At 40.9% G+C, this 14,371-nt stretch overlaps 1 protein-coding gene across 2 annotated transcripts in view; it reads left to right on the top strand.

Moving 5' to 3' along the window:
* The window catches only part of slc4a1ap (solute carrier family 4 member 1 adaptor protein), a 150,232-nt gene that overhangs the window by 120,999 nt on the left and 14,862 nt on the right, over positions 1 to 14,371 (top strand). The window contains exon 12 of one of the 2 annotated variants that reach the window (XM_073056036.1): positions 8,115 to 8,222. The exons of the other annotated variant lie outside the window; for it this stretch is intronic. Coding sequence (XP_072912137.1) covers positions 8,115 to 8,222 — 108 coding nt within the window. The remainder of the gene's footprint in view (positions 1 to 8,114; positions 8,223 to 14,371) is intronic. 2 annotated transcript variants of the gene reach the window in all.

Genomic DNA, 14,371 nt, shown 5'->3' with positions numbered 1-14,371 from the left:
ATCCAGTTGCAGAGAGATGTACAGCTTGAAGATTAGCATTGTGATATGTTGGTATTGAACACTGAGCTTTCATTAATAAAGAGTAGTTAGAATGGGTATTGCTATTGTCCAGGGCTGAGAGGAGAGCGAGTAAGATTTTGTCTACTGTAAACCCATTGTGGCAGTAGGCAAATTGCAGCTGGTTCAGATCCTTGCCATGACCAACCTCTCAAAGCACTTAATTACAGTAGATGTTAGTGCTACCAAGTAAAAGTAGTTGAGGCATCTCATCTTGCTCTTCTCGAGCAACAGTATGATTGATATTCTTTGAAGCAGGTGAGATCCTTCAACTACCGCAGTTAGAGGTTGCTGATGTCCTTGAACACTACAGATATTTGGTCATCACAGGTTTTGAAGGATGTGCTGACAACAACCTTCAAGAAGAGGTTACAACATCACCAGGTACTGTGGGGATTCGCACAGGTGTAGATTTATTCTCCCTTTTAGAGCATGCATAAAAAATGTTGAGCTCATCTGGGAGATAAGCATAAAATCTCTTAGGTTTTGCCTTGTAGGAAGTAATACCATACAAACCCTGCCATAACGACTGCGTAACCAATTACCTTTTCACTCTTACAATGGTCTTCCATTGTTTGTACCTGGATTTCTTGTACTGTTCTTGATTACCACTCTTGAACATCACAGATCTAGCCCTCAGCAGACTGCGAATCTCTTGGTTCATCCACGGTTTCTGATTTGGCTATGGCTGTTATATTCTCGAAGGCACACACTCATCCACACAGGTCTTGATGCAGCGACAACTGTGGCATATTCATTCAGTTCAAAAGAATGAATCCCTGAATATGGTCCAGTACACTGATTCCTGTAAATGCACCTCCCTTTCCCTTGACCATACCTTTATAGTTCTCATGACTGGTGCTGCAGTCTTCATTCTCTGACAGGAGTACAGCTAACATATGGACAGAAGTCGGATTTGCCGAAGTATGGGCTTGGGATAACACAGTAAGCATTTTTGATGCTGGTGTAACAGTGCTAAGTGTGTTGGCTCCTCTGATGCCACAGGTGCATGTTGGTCACTCTGGCACTAGCTAACTCCACCTCCCCGCTCTGGTTTGAAAACTGTAAGCCCTCTACTCTTCTGACCACTCTGAAACATTAACTAGATAGTCACTTTATTGATCTCAAAGGAAATTACAGTGTCACAGTAGCACTACATGTGCACAGATATACAAATATTAGAAGAGAAGTAAGAAATAAAAAAAAATAAGTTACTGCAAACAGTGTAACAGGAGGAGGTCATCATTTCCCCGCCTATAGGTTGGTTCATGAAAGAGCCTAATGGCCGAATCTAAGAATGACCTCTTTGGAACAGTGCAGTTGTCTTAGTCTATTACTAAAAGTGTTCCTGTTCAGCCAACCTTTCTATTCAGCTTTTTGAGACTGTTGGCATCACCTGTGCTGATGCCATTGCCCATAAATCACATAGAAGATTGTACTGGCGACAACAGACTGGTAGAACATATGAAGGAGAAGGCTGCATAGTCCAAAGGATCTCAGTCTCCTCAGGAAGTAGAGGAAACTCCAGCCCCTCTTGTGCACGGTCTCTGTGTTGGTGCTTCACTCAAGTCTGTCGTCCAGGTGCTTGTAGGTCCTCACCACAACTACTTTCTCATTCCACCAAACTTAACAGAGCATTTATCAGTACGGCACAGAAATGGACCCTTTGGCCCATGATGTTGTGCTGAACTAATTAAACTAGTAATTAAATGCTGAGTTAATCCAATATCTTCCACCTATGCTATGTCTATTGAATGGCTGAGTCCTTCCAGTGTTTCTGTTTTTATTTGAGAAACCGATTTAATATTTGAAATCAAAGTTCTTTCAATGGAACTGATAAAAGTCATTGATCTGAAGAGTAAATTCTCTTTCTTAACACACAAGATGCTGCCTGACCTGCTGAGAATTTCCACTATTTCTCTGCTTTTATTTCAGGAGGGCTACATTGGCTTACATTTACTTTGGGATGTCCAGAGGCTGGGATGTGGCAGTTTATATAAATGTTAATTTTTGCTGCCTTTTCTAAATTTGTGTTGTGTCTAGAGAGATCAGTTTGAGTTATATGAAAATAGCTGAGATACTTACAGATCTGTCACTAAGGGCGAGAGCAATTTGCCAGTGATAAATATACCTACTGACAGTTTTTATTAAACAATGGAAGATGCACCAGACTTCTAACTAAGAGGGACATTTCACACCAACATTTCCAAACAAATAACATACAGTGAGAACAATTACATCTTGAACTTCATGTCTGGATGAGTTTTGTGTTGTTGTGATTGCTGATTCCATTGATTAGATTTTCACTTCTAGGTCATTGCAAGACGGTTTACCTATTTTTTTACTTTGAGCATAAAGTCACTGAAAGAAGCAGAGTCCAGATGCAGAAATAATAATTTAGCACCTCCATTCATTGAAATTATAGCTGACCTCTGACAATAGCTGAATGTTCCTAGCTTTTCCTATATTTCTGTGTGGGCTACAATTGTTACCAGCAACAAACCACCGAGTTTGCTGATGAACTGGAAGGAGCACGGATTTGCATTTTGTAGGCAACTTGTGTCTGTTTGTTGGCTACAGTCTTACCACATATAGAAGACAATGTTCTGTATGGCAGCTGGGTTTACTCTTGGTTTGCCTTGGTACTTCTTGACACTGGTTCAATGACAGTCTATTTAGTCCATATACATAATGACACCATGTTAAAAGAAATAAAATACCCTTAACTTGCAGTCCCCAGTATAAAGTTTGGCACCTGAAACAGGAGGATCTTCATGGGCTGCCAAAAGTGACAGACCTGAATGTCACATTTCTCCATAGCACAAGAATTCATGCTTTGATACTGACACCATCAAAGAACAATTCTTCTGCAGAGGTAAACTGCATAACTGCATCTCCATAAAGGTTGTAGAAAATTGACCGAAAAGTCTTGACAATTCCTTTACCGCTGCAGATGCTGCTTGACCCACTGAGTTCCTCCAGCAGTTTGCTTTTTGTGCCATCTCCATGAAGTTAACATAGAACAGTGCAAAATAAGAACAGGCCCTTCAACCCAAGACATTGTGCCAAACTAATTAAACTAGTAATCAAGCACCTAAGTTAAGACCTTCTGCCTACAAGATATATACTGTTCATCCTTCCATTCTCTGCACTTTCATGTGCTGATCTAACAGCTTCTCAAAAGCTTCTATCTCATCACCACCACTCAGAGAAAACAACCCAAGTCTGTCAACCTCTCCCTATAGCATGTATCCTCAAATCCAGTCAGCATTCTGGTAAAGCTCTTGGTTAGAAAAGTTAGTTTTGATATTTTAGCCATTCCCCCCCTCCCCCAACCCTTCAAGCATGGAGAATTTGTGAATGCATCATGACCCGTTGCACACTGTAATGTGAAATCAGCACACTATAGTACTTCACCACACCAGCTCCCTATACTATTCCCAAGTCTCCTCTGACAAAAGTGCAGGGATACATCCTAAGGGACAAGAGCTGGTTCTACTGGACTATTTCAGTACCACTATAGGAAATGAAAGAACTTGCTTATTAAGCCATTGAAGGCTGAGAAGTTTCTCCTCACCCTTGTGTGCTTTTGATACCATTTGTTAAGGAAGAGGTCAGAGTAGTTGAAGTTCAGATCACCCATGATCTGATGGAATAGGAAGCCATCCTGAGCAGATTAATATAGACTGTTTTCCTGCGCTGGAGTTCTCAGTAAGCTGGTTAAATGATCAACATTCAGCTATGTAACATCCTCGATGAAATACAGCAGTACAGCAGAGTATGACATGCCAACCAATGTAAACTTACTCCATAATCAATCTAACCTTCCCTTTTTCTTACATCCACATGCCTGCCTATTTAAGAGTCTGCTAAATATACCTATTGTAATCAGCCTCTACTACTACCCCCGGATGTGTGTTTCAGGCACCTACCTTCTGTGTGTATATAAGAAAAAACTGTCTCTGACATCTCCCCTAAATTTTCTTCTACTCACCTTAAACAGATGTCCTCTGGTATTGGCCAGTGCCACCCTGGGAAAGGGGCCACTCTATTCTATCTTAAACGCTTCTGTCAAGTGGCCTCCCATCCCACTCTAAAGAAAAAAAACCTTAGCTTGCTCTTGCTTAGTCTTTTTTCATAACATGTTGATAAGACAGTCTTCACAACAGACTATGAACCTGCTGCATATTCTAGGCTGCCAATTTAGTACAGTACTGAAGGAATTCTGTATCACCACGGATACAAATTTCCAGGTTAGGTGTCAAGAATTTGCCTGGAGAAATATTAATGATGCCACTGCATAATTTTGAAAAGAGAAAGTAATGCAATAAAAAGTAAAAATCCTGCAGATTCTGAAATCTAAAATGAAACCAGAAAAGGTTGGAAGTACTCAGCAGGGTAGGCAGCAGGCAGCATCTTTTGTGAGAGAAACAGATTCAATGTCTTGGGTTGTTGACGATTCATCAGAACAGAATCTTTAGTTCTCGTGGTCTGCTGGGCAAGAATTTCCTCCATCGAACAACAACTGTTTAAAACATCGATTCATTCATTTATCATTTATGAGATGTTGTTTGTGTAAATTAGTTTCTGCATTACAGTGACAGCTCTTCAGAAATAATACCTAAATGAGATGTAATACCTAAACAACAAGTAATTTGTCTTTGGTTGCATGTACAAAATGTGTGGGGATCATCAGCTGCTAGATAAACACTGCATATTTAGTTCCATTAGTAGATATAAATGCACAAGGGAAGTACAACTGGCAGCTGAAACTCTCACATGCACTTAGCTTGAGCAGCAAAAAAAGTTTATGGAAGATCCAAAATGGGTGATAATGCAACTTTCTTTTATCATTTAGAGAAAAAGCTAATTATTGCTATTGCAATGACCATAACTTTTAAAGTATGCATTTATAAGTTCATTAATAGATGAAACTAATCTCTGATGCATTGGTTCTAGCTTAGGGAGTGGATAGGAAAGGGACACGGATCCCTTTTCCCATTAGTTTCTATTGAGCTGGTGCAAGTGAACTTAATCTGTCATTTCTGCAAAGGGTTGACTGCCATAGATGCCTTGCACCACCTAGTGGCTGATTACAAAAATATGTTTTTAGGCTTTGAGCTTGAGTCAACAGTGGGACTGCTAAACTCTGTTCCCTCTAAGCTACACGACCACATGGCCGCGCAGTTACTGAAATGCTCCTGCGCACATAGGTTTTGTTGCCATGCAGCTATTCATAGAATGCATGTTTCAAAAAAAAATACTCATTTAAAGTGTTTGCAGTGTTCAAGCCATGTAAAAATTTCCTGCTCAGATCGATGGCTAGTCCAAGCAAAAAAAGTTAGAGGAAACATTGCTGCTAAAGTACCCCTGAAGGAGGAGTAATGCAGAGTTTATAATTCCTGCATAATTGTATGTCATTTTTTCTTTGGAAGAGCCTTTAAGACTGAAACAAAATTCATCTGAAAATTAAGTATTAAAAAAACTGCAAGTCCTGGGAAATCTAAAGTGAAGATGGAAAATGCTGGTGATGTTCAGCAGATCAAGCAGCAATTTTTTCTTTAATGTCTGTATTTGTCAGGATCAGAATGATTTCAGCAAGGCCAGCTTTGATTGCCCAAGCATAACAACAAGACCATTGGAAAAACTGCTATAGCCATTTTGATGAAGGTACTCCCTTAGTGCAACTGGGTAGAGTTTTCCAGGATCTGGTAACAATGACGAACCAGTGATGCACTGTATTTCCAAGCCAGCAGAGTGTGTGTAGATAGGGATGTTTCCATTTGTCTGGCCTTGTCCTTTATTGTGGTGTAAGATGCTATTAGAATTGCCTCAGCATATAACTCAGTGATGGCTTATCAATTCTGACACACATTAACCACCATCACTACATATACGTCGGTCACTCCTCTCCACAGCTTTTCAGCGCCCTTAAACTACCCCCCCCACCCACGCACTGCCACTTCATACATAGACTTCACACCTCATACCTACACTGACACACTGTCCTACTGTGTTTTCATATGCTCTGCTGCCACCTAGAAGGGTTCCTCTTGCAAGAGTCGCTTTGTCACTTAGCCGTTCCTGTCAGTCACCTTAACTACAGATACTCCTGCATCTAGTATCGCTATGTACATACAATCAGTCAATGTATATAAGCTAATCTTATGTATATAACGCCACACTTCTAGTACACTGTGTTTTATAGGGTTTATTTTATATTTATTGTGCTTTTTTGTTTTGTTATTGTGTTCTTTATGCTTATTCTGTTTCTTTTTATGCTACAACGGATCCAGAATAACAGCTATTTCATTCTCCTTTACATTTGTGTACTAAAGAATGACAAGAAAACAATCTTAAATCATAGTGTTGAGGTAGGCTCTTCAATTGTTGGAGACATCGTTGCCTGGAACTTCTGTGGTACAAATTTTATTTACCAATTATCACCCTCTGCCTGAACAGTGTGAAATCATCAATGAATATCCCTACTTTTGATCTTATGATGGAAGGAAATTCACTGATGAAATACTGAAAGAGTGGTCATAGCAAAGACTTTGACCTGAAGAAATTCTGCACTGATAAACTGGGGCTATGGAGGGAATAGCAGTGTTGTTGTCTTGGACAGTTTGATTTATTAGTCCATTTTCTGTGCTTATTTTCTCCCAGTAATCTGGCATTACTGACAAAGATTCATAAACCAGGCATATTAGGCTTAAAAATTAATGTGGATATTAAGAGTTCAGTGATAATTTTGACCAATAACAAGAAGTCCTCACAGTAACAATTAAAGAGCAATAGGAATCCATTAGCCTAACTGTGTATTTTAACTGACACAACACAAAGACTCGGATGAATGTTAAGAAAAGTTTAAAGTTGGAGTTTTGCTTTTTATGTGGCAACCCTGTTCATCAGGCTAAAATCTGTTTGGTGCCAGTGATACAAAATTTAGCACAGTTCTTTAGACTTGTTCTCAAATCCTACTTGTCTGTTAATGCACTACTATTTGGCTACAATTTTCCCTAGTTTATCCCTTAAGGGATTATTCAAAGTTCATTTTGGAAGCTAAGTTTTCTTGTTGTGGTAACCATGGTAAGTACTGGAGAGAGAAAGTTTTGGAAATTTGGATTGATGAGGTTCAGTAAAGAATTCAATTCTTTACTTGATAAAAGGGAGAGAAAAATTATGAGTTACTTTTAAAGAATCATGACGAGATGAATTTTTTACCAGCTGTCCAAGGAATCAACAAGAATTATACAGATCAGATATTGCTGTAAGAAGCTCCCAATACCAAACTTTATGCTCTAATAATTTTTCCTGTTTGATTTCCCACTCCCTAATTACAGATGTTAATGTCTCCATTACCCGATTCTCTTAAGCTTTTTTACCACAGCTGCCTTTCAGGAATTATTGGAACTCTTTGGTTGACATCCTCTCAACTGCAGTAAAAATTCAATTAATCCAGTATGCTCAGAAAGTTGGTGGTGCCAGATCATCAAATTTTCCAGACTTTTACATGTTATTCCTATGAATAACTGAACACACTTCAATTTAGATATTACACAGTATTACAATTTTTTTCCAGTGAAACCTGTATATTTCAAGGGTGTGTAAGAAGCAGGGCTCTGGAGAATTTAAAAGGAGTACAGGACCAGTGATCCTGGTAAATTTCAACGGAGGAAGGAAGCATTATCTGGTGAAGCAGATTCTGAACGTTCAGAACTTTTGAATGGTAGTATAGCAGATTATCGAGGTTTCACTGTACCATGAGTCCTCCCTGCCCATCGGAAAATGCTTGAACGAAACCTTCCCTCCCTTACCATTCCACAAAATTTTAAATCACAATGTTGTCTTGAGTTCTGTTTTATTGCTTGACAATTGCATACAATTTCATGCCTTGTAATCCAAGCATTGATTTTCCAATTCATTTAAAATTACTTTCTCACCACGAGATTAACCACTGCGTGGTTTCAGTGAGCAAAGCGCAATTGAGTAAGGCTGCTCATTAAAATATCTGACACAACGTGTGCTAATCCATTTTGCTTCTCTCCCTTGAATAGAAATAGCTTTGACCACTCAGTGTGCTGAGGAAGGTGAGACAGCCAGAGCTCAGTTACTGGAACACCAAGAAGATTGTAAGGACCTTCTGTCTGAGGATTTGTCAACAGGTATAACTGATGCAAACAAAACACCATTTGGCTTTGTATTTATTCAAATAATAATCAATAGAATATAGAAAAGTACATCATAGTAGCACTTTGGCACGTGATGTTGTGTCAACCTTTCAACTTTCTCTCCAAAATCAGTCTAACCCTTTCCTCCCTTCCAAATTTCTTTCTTCCATGTGCCTATCCAAGAGTTTCTTAAATACCCTAATGTATCTACCTCTGCCACCACCCATGGCAGTGCATTCCGTTCACTTACCACTCTGGGGGAGAAAAAAACTGCCCCTGACATTTTTCCTATGTTTACCTCCAATTACCTTAAAATTATGCCCTCTCATGTTAACATTTGTACCCTAAGAAAAAGGTGCTGGCTGTCTAGTCTTACGTATGCTTCTTATCATCTTATACGCCTCTATCAAGTTACCTCTCAACATCCTCCATTTCAAAGAGAAAAGCCATGGCTCACTCAACCTTTTTCTATAAAATATGCTCTCTATTTCATGCAGTGTCCTGGTAAATACTCCCTGCAGCCTCTGTAAAGCTTCCACATTCATCCGATAATGAGGTGACCAGAACTGGACTTCATACTTCAAGTAGATAGATAGATACTTTATTCATCCCCATGGGGAAATTCAACTTTTTTCCAATGTCCCATACACTTGTTGTAGCAAAACTAATTACATACAATACTTAACTCAGTAAAAAAAAAAGTATAGTCCAACCAGAGCTTTATATATCTGCAACATTACTCTGTGGCTCCTGAACTTAATTCCCTGACTAATGAAGGCCAACATACCATATGCCTTAATCACTTATCAACTTACGCGGCAACTTTGAGGGATCTATGAATGTGGGTTGCAAGATCCCTCTGTTCCTCTACGCTCTAAGAATCCTGCTATTAGCCATGTACTCTGCCTTCAAGTGTGACCTTTCAAAGTGTATCACTTCATATTTCTCCAGATTGATCTCCATCTGCCACTTCTCAGCCCAGCTCTACATCCTATCAATGCATCATTGTAACCTATGACATCTTTCTATACCGTCCACAACATCACCAACCTTGGTGTCATCTGCAAACTTACTAACCCACCCTTCCACTTCTTCATCTAAGTTATTTATAAAAGTCACAAAGAGCAGGGGTCCAGAACAGATCCCTGCGCAACAGCATTGGTCACGGACCTCAAAGCCAAATGTGCTCCATCTACTACCAATCTCTGGATTCTGGGGGCAAGCCAATTCTGAAACCACGCAGCCAGTTTCCCTGGATCCCATGCCTCCTGACTTTCTAAATGAGCAGATCACATGGAACCTTGTTGAACACCTTATCCACTACATTCACCACTCTACCTTCATCATTTTATTTTGTCATCTCCTCAAAGAAGTCATCTGTCTCATGAGGTTCAATCTGCCCTCACAAATCTATGTTGACTATCGCTAATCAGACTATATTGCTCTAAATCCTGTTTCTAAGAACTTTCTCCAACAGTTAAGACCGTCTTTTGTAAAATTTCCAAGGTTATCACTATTACCTTTCTTGAACAAGGGAATAACATTTGCCACCATCCAATCTTCTGCTACTACTCCTATGGCCAGTGAGGACAAAAAGATCATCACCAAAGGCTCAGCAATCTCTTCACCCACTTTTCCATAGTAACCTGGGGTTTGTTTGTCCTAATATTTTTCAAAAATTCCAGCATATCCTCTTTCTTAACATGTTCCAGCACATATTAGTCTATTCTTTGCCTGTCTCACATTCGTCAAGGTACCTCTCAATGGTGAATGCTGAAGCAAAGTATTTATTAAGGATCTCCACTACTTCTTCCTCTTTTATCCCTGATCAATTCTACCTTCAATCTAGCCATCCTCTTGTTCATGCCTTGGGGTTTTCCTTAACTCTGCATGCAATAGTCTTCTCATGTCTTCTTCTAGCTCTCATAAGTCTTCTTAAGCTACTCTCAGGCTACCTTATGGAGCAAATTGGCAAAGTATATTAAAAAAAAATGATTGAGTGATCATAGTACCAGCAGCAATTCAGTGATAGTGTAATGAATTAAAATAGATTGTACCATTACTATTCGGTCCATATGTGCTCAATCTGATTTGCGAGTAGAAAGCCATCTATAGAACCCCTGTCTGCACATTGTTTGTTGCTATTATCAACATAAAACAATATTTCTAATCTGTCCCCCTATTGCCATCAGGGGGTATTGAGAACATATAGGTGATTATAATTTCTCCTCATCTTTCAAATCTTTGCATTATTGATGTTTATACTAAGTATGTAGATTCCATCCACACTGTGTTGACATGAAGATTGCAGATTTCACTTAAAAATATGCAGTCTACATTGTTTAGTTGACATTGCATTTCTCAGAGGATGTTCTTGCTAGCATACTCTTGGCTAACGTTCAGTCCCTGGACAACAAGCTGTGCGAACTGAGAGCCAGAACCTCCTACCAGCAGGAAACAAAGGAATGTAATGTTTTGTGCTTCGTGGAGACCTGGCTGACAGATGAGATACTGGATCATGCCATCAAGCCCTCCGGATTCTCCCTGTTCTAGGTGGACAGGTCTAAACACCTCTCTAGGAAGAGTAAAAGAGGTGGAGTATGTTTCGTGGTCATTAATGCTTGGTGCAACCCCAAGAACATGCATGCCCTCAAATCCTTTTGTGCCTCAGATCTGGAGTACCTGATGCTGCTCTTAGACCTTTCTGGCTGCCTAGGAAGTTCACGGCTGTTATTATCACAGCTGTGTATATTCAGTTGCATGCTGATATTGACCTGGCTCTGAAGAAACTACGAGACCATCAGCACCCTGGAGACTACACACCCAGAATCTGCCTTCATCGTCACCGGTGACTTTAATAGAGCGTCACTGACTAAAGTCTCTCCGAAGTTTTGTCAACACGTTCAGGTGAGCACACGGAGATATACACGACCACTGCTACTCTCCCTTCCACACTGCTTACAAAGCGCTCCTTCTCTTCTCCCCCCCCCCCCCATTTGGAAAATCAGTTCATTCCTCCATCTTGCTGCTGCCAAAGTACAGGCAGAAGGTGAAACAAGAGGCGGCCATAGTTCAAACTGTCCACTGTTGGTCCGACCAGTTGGCCTCCATGCTACAGGACTGCTTTGATGACATCAACTGGAATGTCTTCCATGATGAGGATGTCTCTGAGTTCACGGATGGGGTCAGGGTCTATCGAAACCCGAAACCCTGGATCAACAGTTCCGTGCAAGCAGCTCTTACTGCGTGACACAGAACCTATGTTTGCCGTAATCAGCAGGAGCACAAGAAATACAGCTACGATCTGCGCAAAGTCAAGGTGGTGAAACAACAATACAGGGACAAGATTCAGACTCAACTCTCCACCAACAACGCACACAGCTTATGGCAAGATCTGCACACTAAGACTTCAAAGCTAAACCCAGCAACATAGTCTGATTAGCATCAGTCAAGATGGCTTTGTGAGGGTGGATTGAGCCTCATGAGCCTAACAACTTTGAGGAGATGACTTCCTGTCAGATTGCTGGCAGGTGGTAAGAGTGGGCTCCCTCACCTCTGCCTTTCTGACTCTCAACACAGGTGCCCCTCAGGGCTGTGTACTAAGCCCCTTCCTTTACTCTCTGTATACCCATGACTGTCGCCACCTCCTGCTCCAATCTGCAAATTAATTTGCTTACGACACTACAATGATTGGCCTAATTTCAAATAATAATGAGGCAGCCTACAGAGGAGAAGTCATCACCTTGACACAGTTTTAGTGACATTTAGTGACATTGTTTTCTTGACACCACTAAGGAGCTGGTTGTGAACTACAGGAGGAATGGAGACAGGCTAGCCCCTATTAACATCAATGGATCTGGAGTTGAGAGGGTGAACAGCTTCAGGTTCCTCAGCATAAATATCCTGGAGGATCTCATGTGGTTTGTACATACTGGCCCTGTGGTGAAAAAGGCGCAACAGCACCTCTTTCACCTCAAACAGTTAAAGTTTGGTGAACATTCTATAGGGGCACGATTCAGAGCATCCTGACTGGCTGCATTACTGCCTGGTATAGGAACTGTGCTTCCCTCAAATGCAGGACTCTGCAGAGAGTGATGCTGACAGCCCAGCGCATCTGTAAATGTGAACTTCCCACTATTCGGGATATTTCTAGGACAGGTGTGTAGAAAGGGTCACCCTAACCACAAACTGTTCCAGCTGCTACCATCCAGGAAATGACACCGCAACATAAAAGCCAGGACCAACAAGCTCCAGGACAGCTCCTTCCAACTGGCCATCAGATTGCTTAATTCATGCTGACACAACTGTATTTCTGTGTTACATTGACTGTCCTGTTGTACATACTATTTATTATAAATTGCATATTTAGATGGAGACGTAACGTAAAGATTTTTACTCCTCATGTATGTGAAGGATGTAAGAAGTAAAGTCAATTCAATTCAATTGCTGTAAAGTTTCCTTATGCGGATCTTATTCTGTCAGTTAAGGATCCATCAAACTAGGTAGGACCAAGACATTAAACATGACATTCTGCAGATGCTGTAAATCCAGAGCAATGCACACAAAATGCAGGCGGAACTCAGCAGGTCAGGCAAATCTATGGAAATGAACAAACAGTTGACTTCTTGGGTGGAGGCCTTTCTTCAGGATTGGAAAGGAAGGGGAAAGAAGCTAGAATAGTAAGGTAGGGGAGAGGAAGGAGGATTAACTAGAAGGTGATAAGTGAAACCAAATGGTTAGGAAAGGGAAAGGGCTGAAGAAGAAAGGATCTGATATGAGAGAAATATGAACCATGGGAGAAAGGGAAGAAAGACGGGCACCATGGGGAGCTGATAGGTAGCTGAGGAAAAGTGGTACGAGGCCAGAGCCGGGGAATAGAAGAAGAGGAAAGTTGGAGGGGGAAAAAGTACTGGAAGGAGAAACTGATATTCATGCCTTCAGGTTTGCTGGCTAGCTAGATGGAATATGAGGTGTTGCTCCTCGACCCTGAGAGTGGCCTCATCGTAGCAAAAGAGGAGAGGCCATGAACCAACATGTTGGAACGGCATTAAAATATTTGGTCACTGGGAAATTCCACTTCTGGTGAATGGAGTGGATGTGCACAAAAAAGCGGTCCCCAATTTATGCCAGGTCTCACCAATGTAAAGGAGGCTGTATCAGGAACACCAGTTACAATAAATGATCCCAGAGGATTTGCAGGCTAGGTGTTGCTTCACCTGGAAGAGCTGTTTGGGGCCTTGAATGGAGGTGAGGGAGGAGGTGAATGGGTAAGTGTAGCATTTCTCTCACTTGCAGGGATATGAGCTGGGACAGAGATTAGTGGAGAGAGATGAATGGACAAGGGAACTGTGGAGGGAGCGATTGCTGTGAAAGTGGGGAGGAGGTAAAGATGTGTTTGGTAGTAGGATACCATTGAAGCTGGCAGATTCACTTTTCCATTTTCTGCTGGTTGATAGGAATAATGCAGTGGATCACCCCAGTTTATCCAGAGAATAACTGAGCGAAGTGGATCAAATAGTTTCTAGATTGGATTACTTTATTGTTTTTACCAGCGTACAATGATAAAGCAATCCTTTGGGGCATTGCAATTGCCCTTGACAGGTATTTCTGTTCCGAATGGAAAAGTGAATCTGATTGGTATCCAGAAACACACAACTGTCACAGTGTGATCCTCAAGAACCACTTTTGGTAAATATAACTTCATCAGCTGTGAGATCTCTGATGGGCGAAGAGCCAAACATGCTCTCTGGAAACAGTTGAATTTCAAAATAGGTCATGTGAATGAAGTAGTAAAGGCCACAAGGTGCTAATGATAGAATATCTCCAGTTTATGCCTTTGCATGTGAGCACAAAAATAAGAAAAACATGAAATGGTTGTTTGCCATTGACCATTGCTGTTGATGGGCTTAAGTAATTCGATCACTCAAGTCGAGTATGATGTTCTACTAAGGGGTTATCTGCTGGTGTGTCTTCAGCTGGTTCTAGAGTCTGATCTAGGATCCATGTATTCTGAGGCGCTATACAACCTCACAATGCTGCCCATTTCACAATTTGCTGATTGCCACAGGACTTAATCTGGAATGTTACAGTGGATTCCCTTCATGGAAAATGCCTATGCATGACTTTGTTTAATGTGGGGAGGC

Source organism: Hemitrygon akajei, chromosome 9 (genome assembly GCF_048418815.1).
Source record: "Hemitrygon akajei chromosome 9, sHemAka1.3, whole genome shotgun sequence".
Classification (NCBI taxonomy): domain Eukaryota; kingdom Metazoa; phylum Chordata; class Chondrichthyes; order Myliobatiformes; family Dasyatidae; genus Hemitrygon; species Hemitrygon akajei.
Note: the sequence above shows the minus strand (reverse complement) of the source record. Positions and strands in the feature narration are given on the sequence as shown.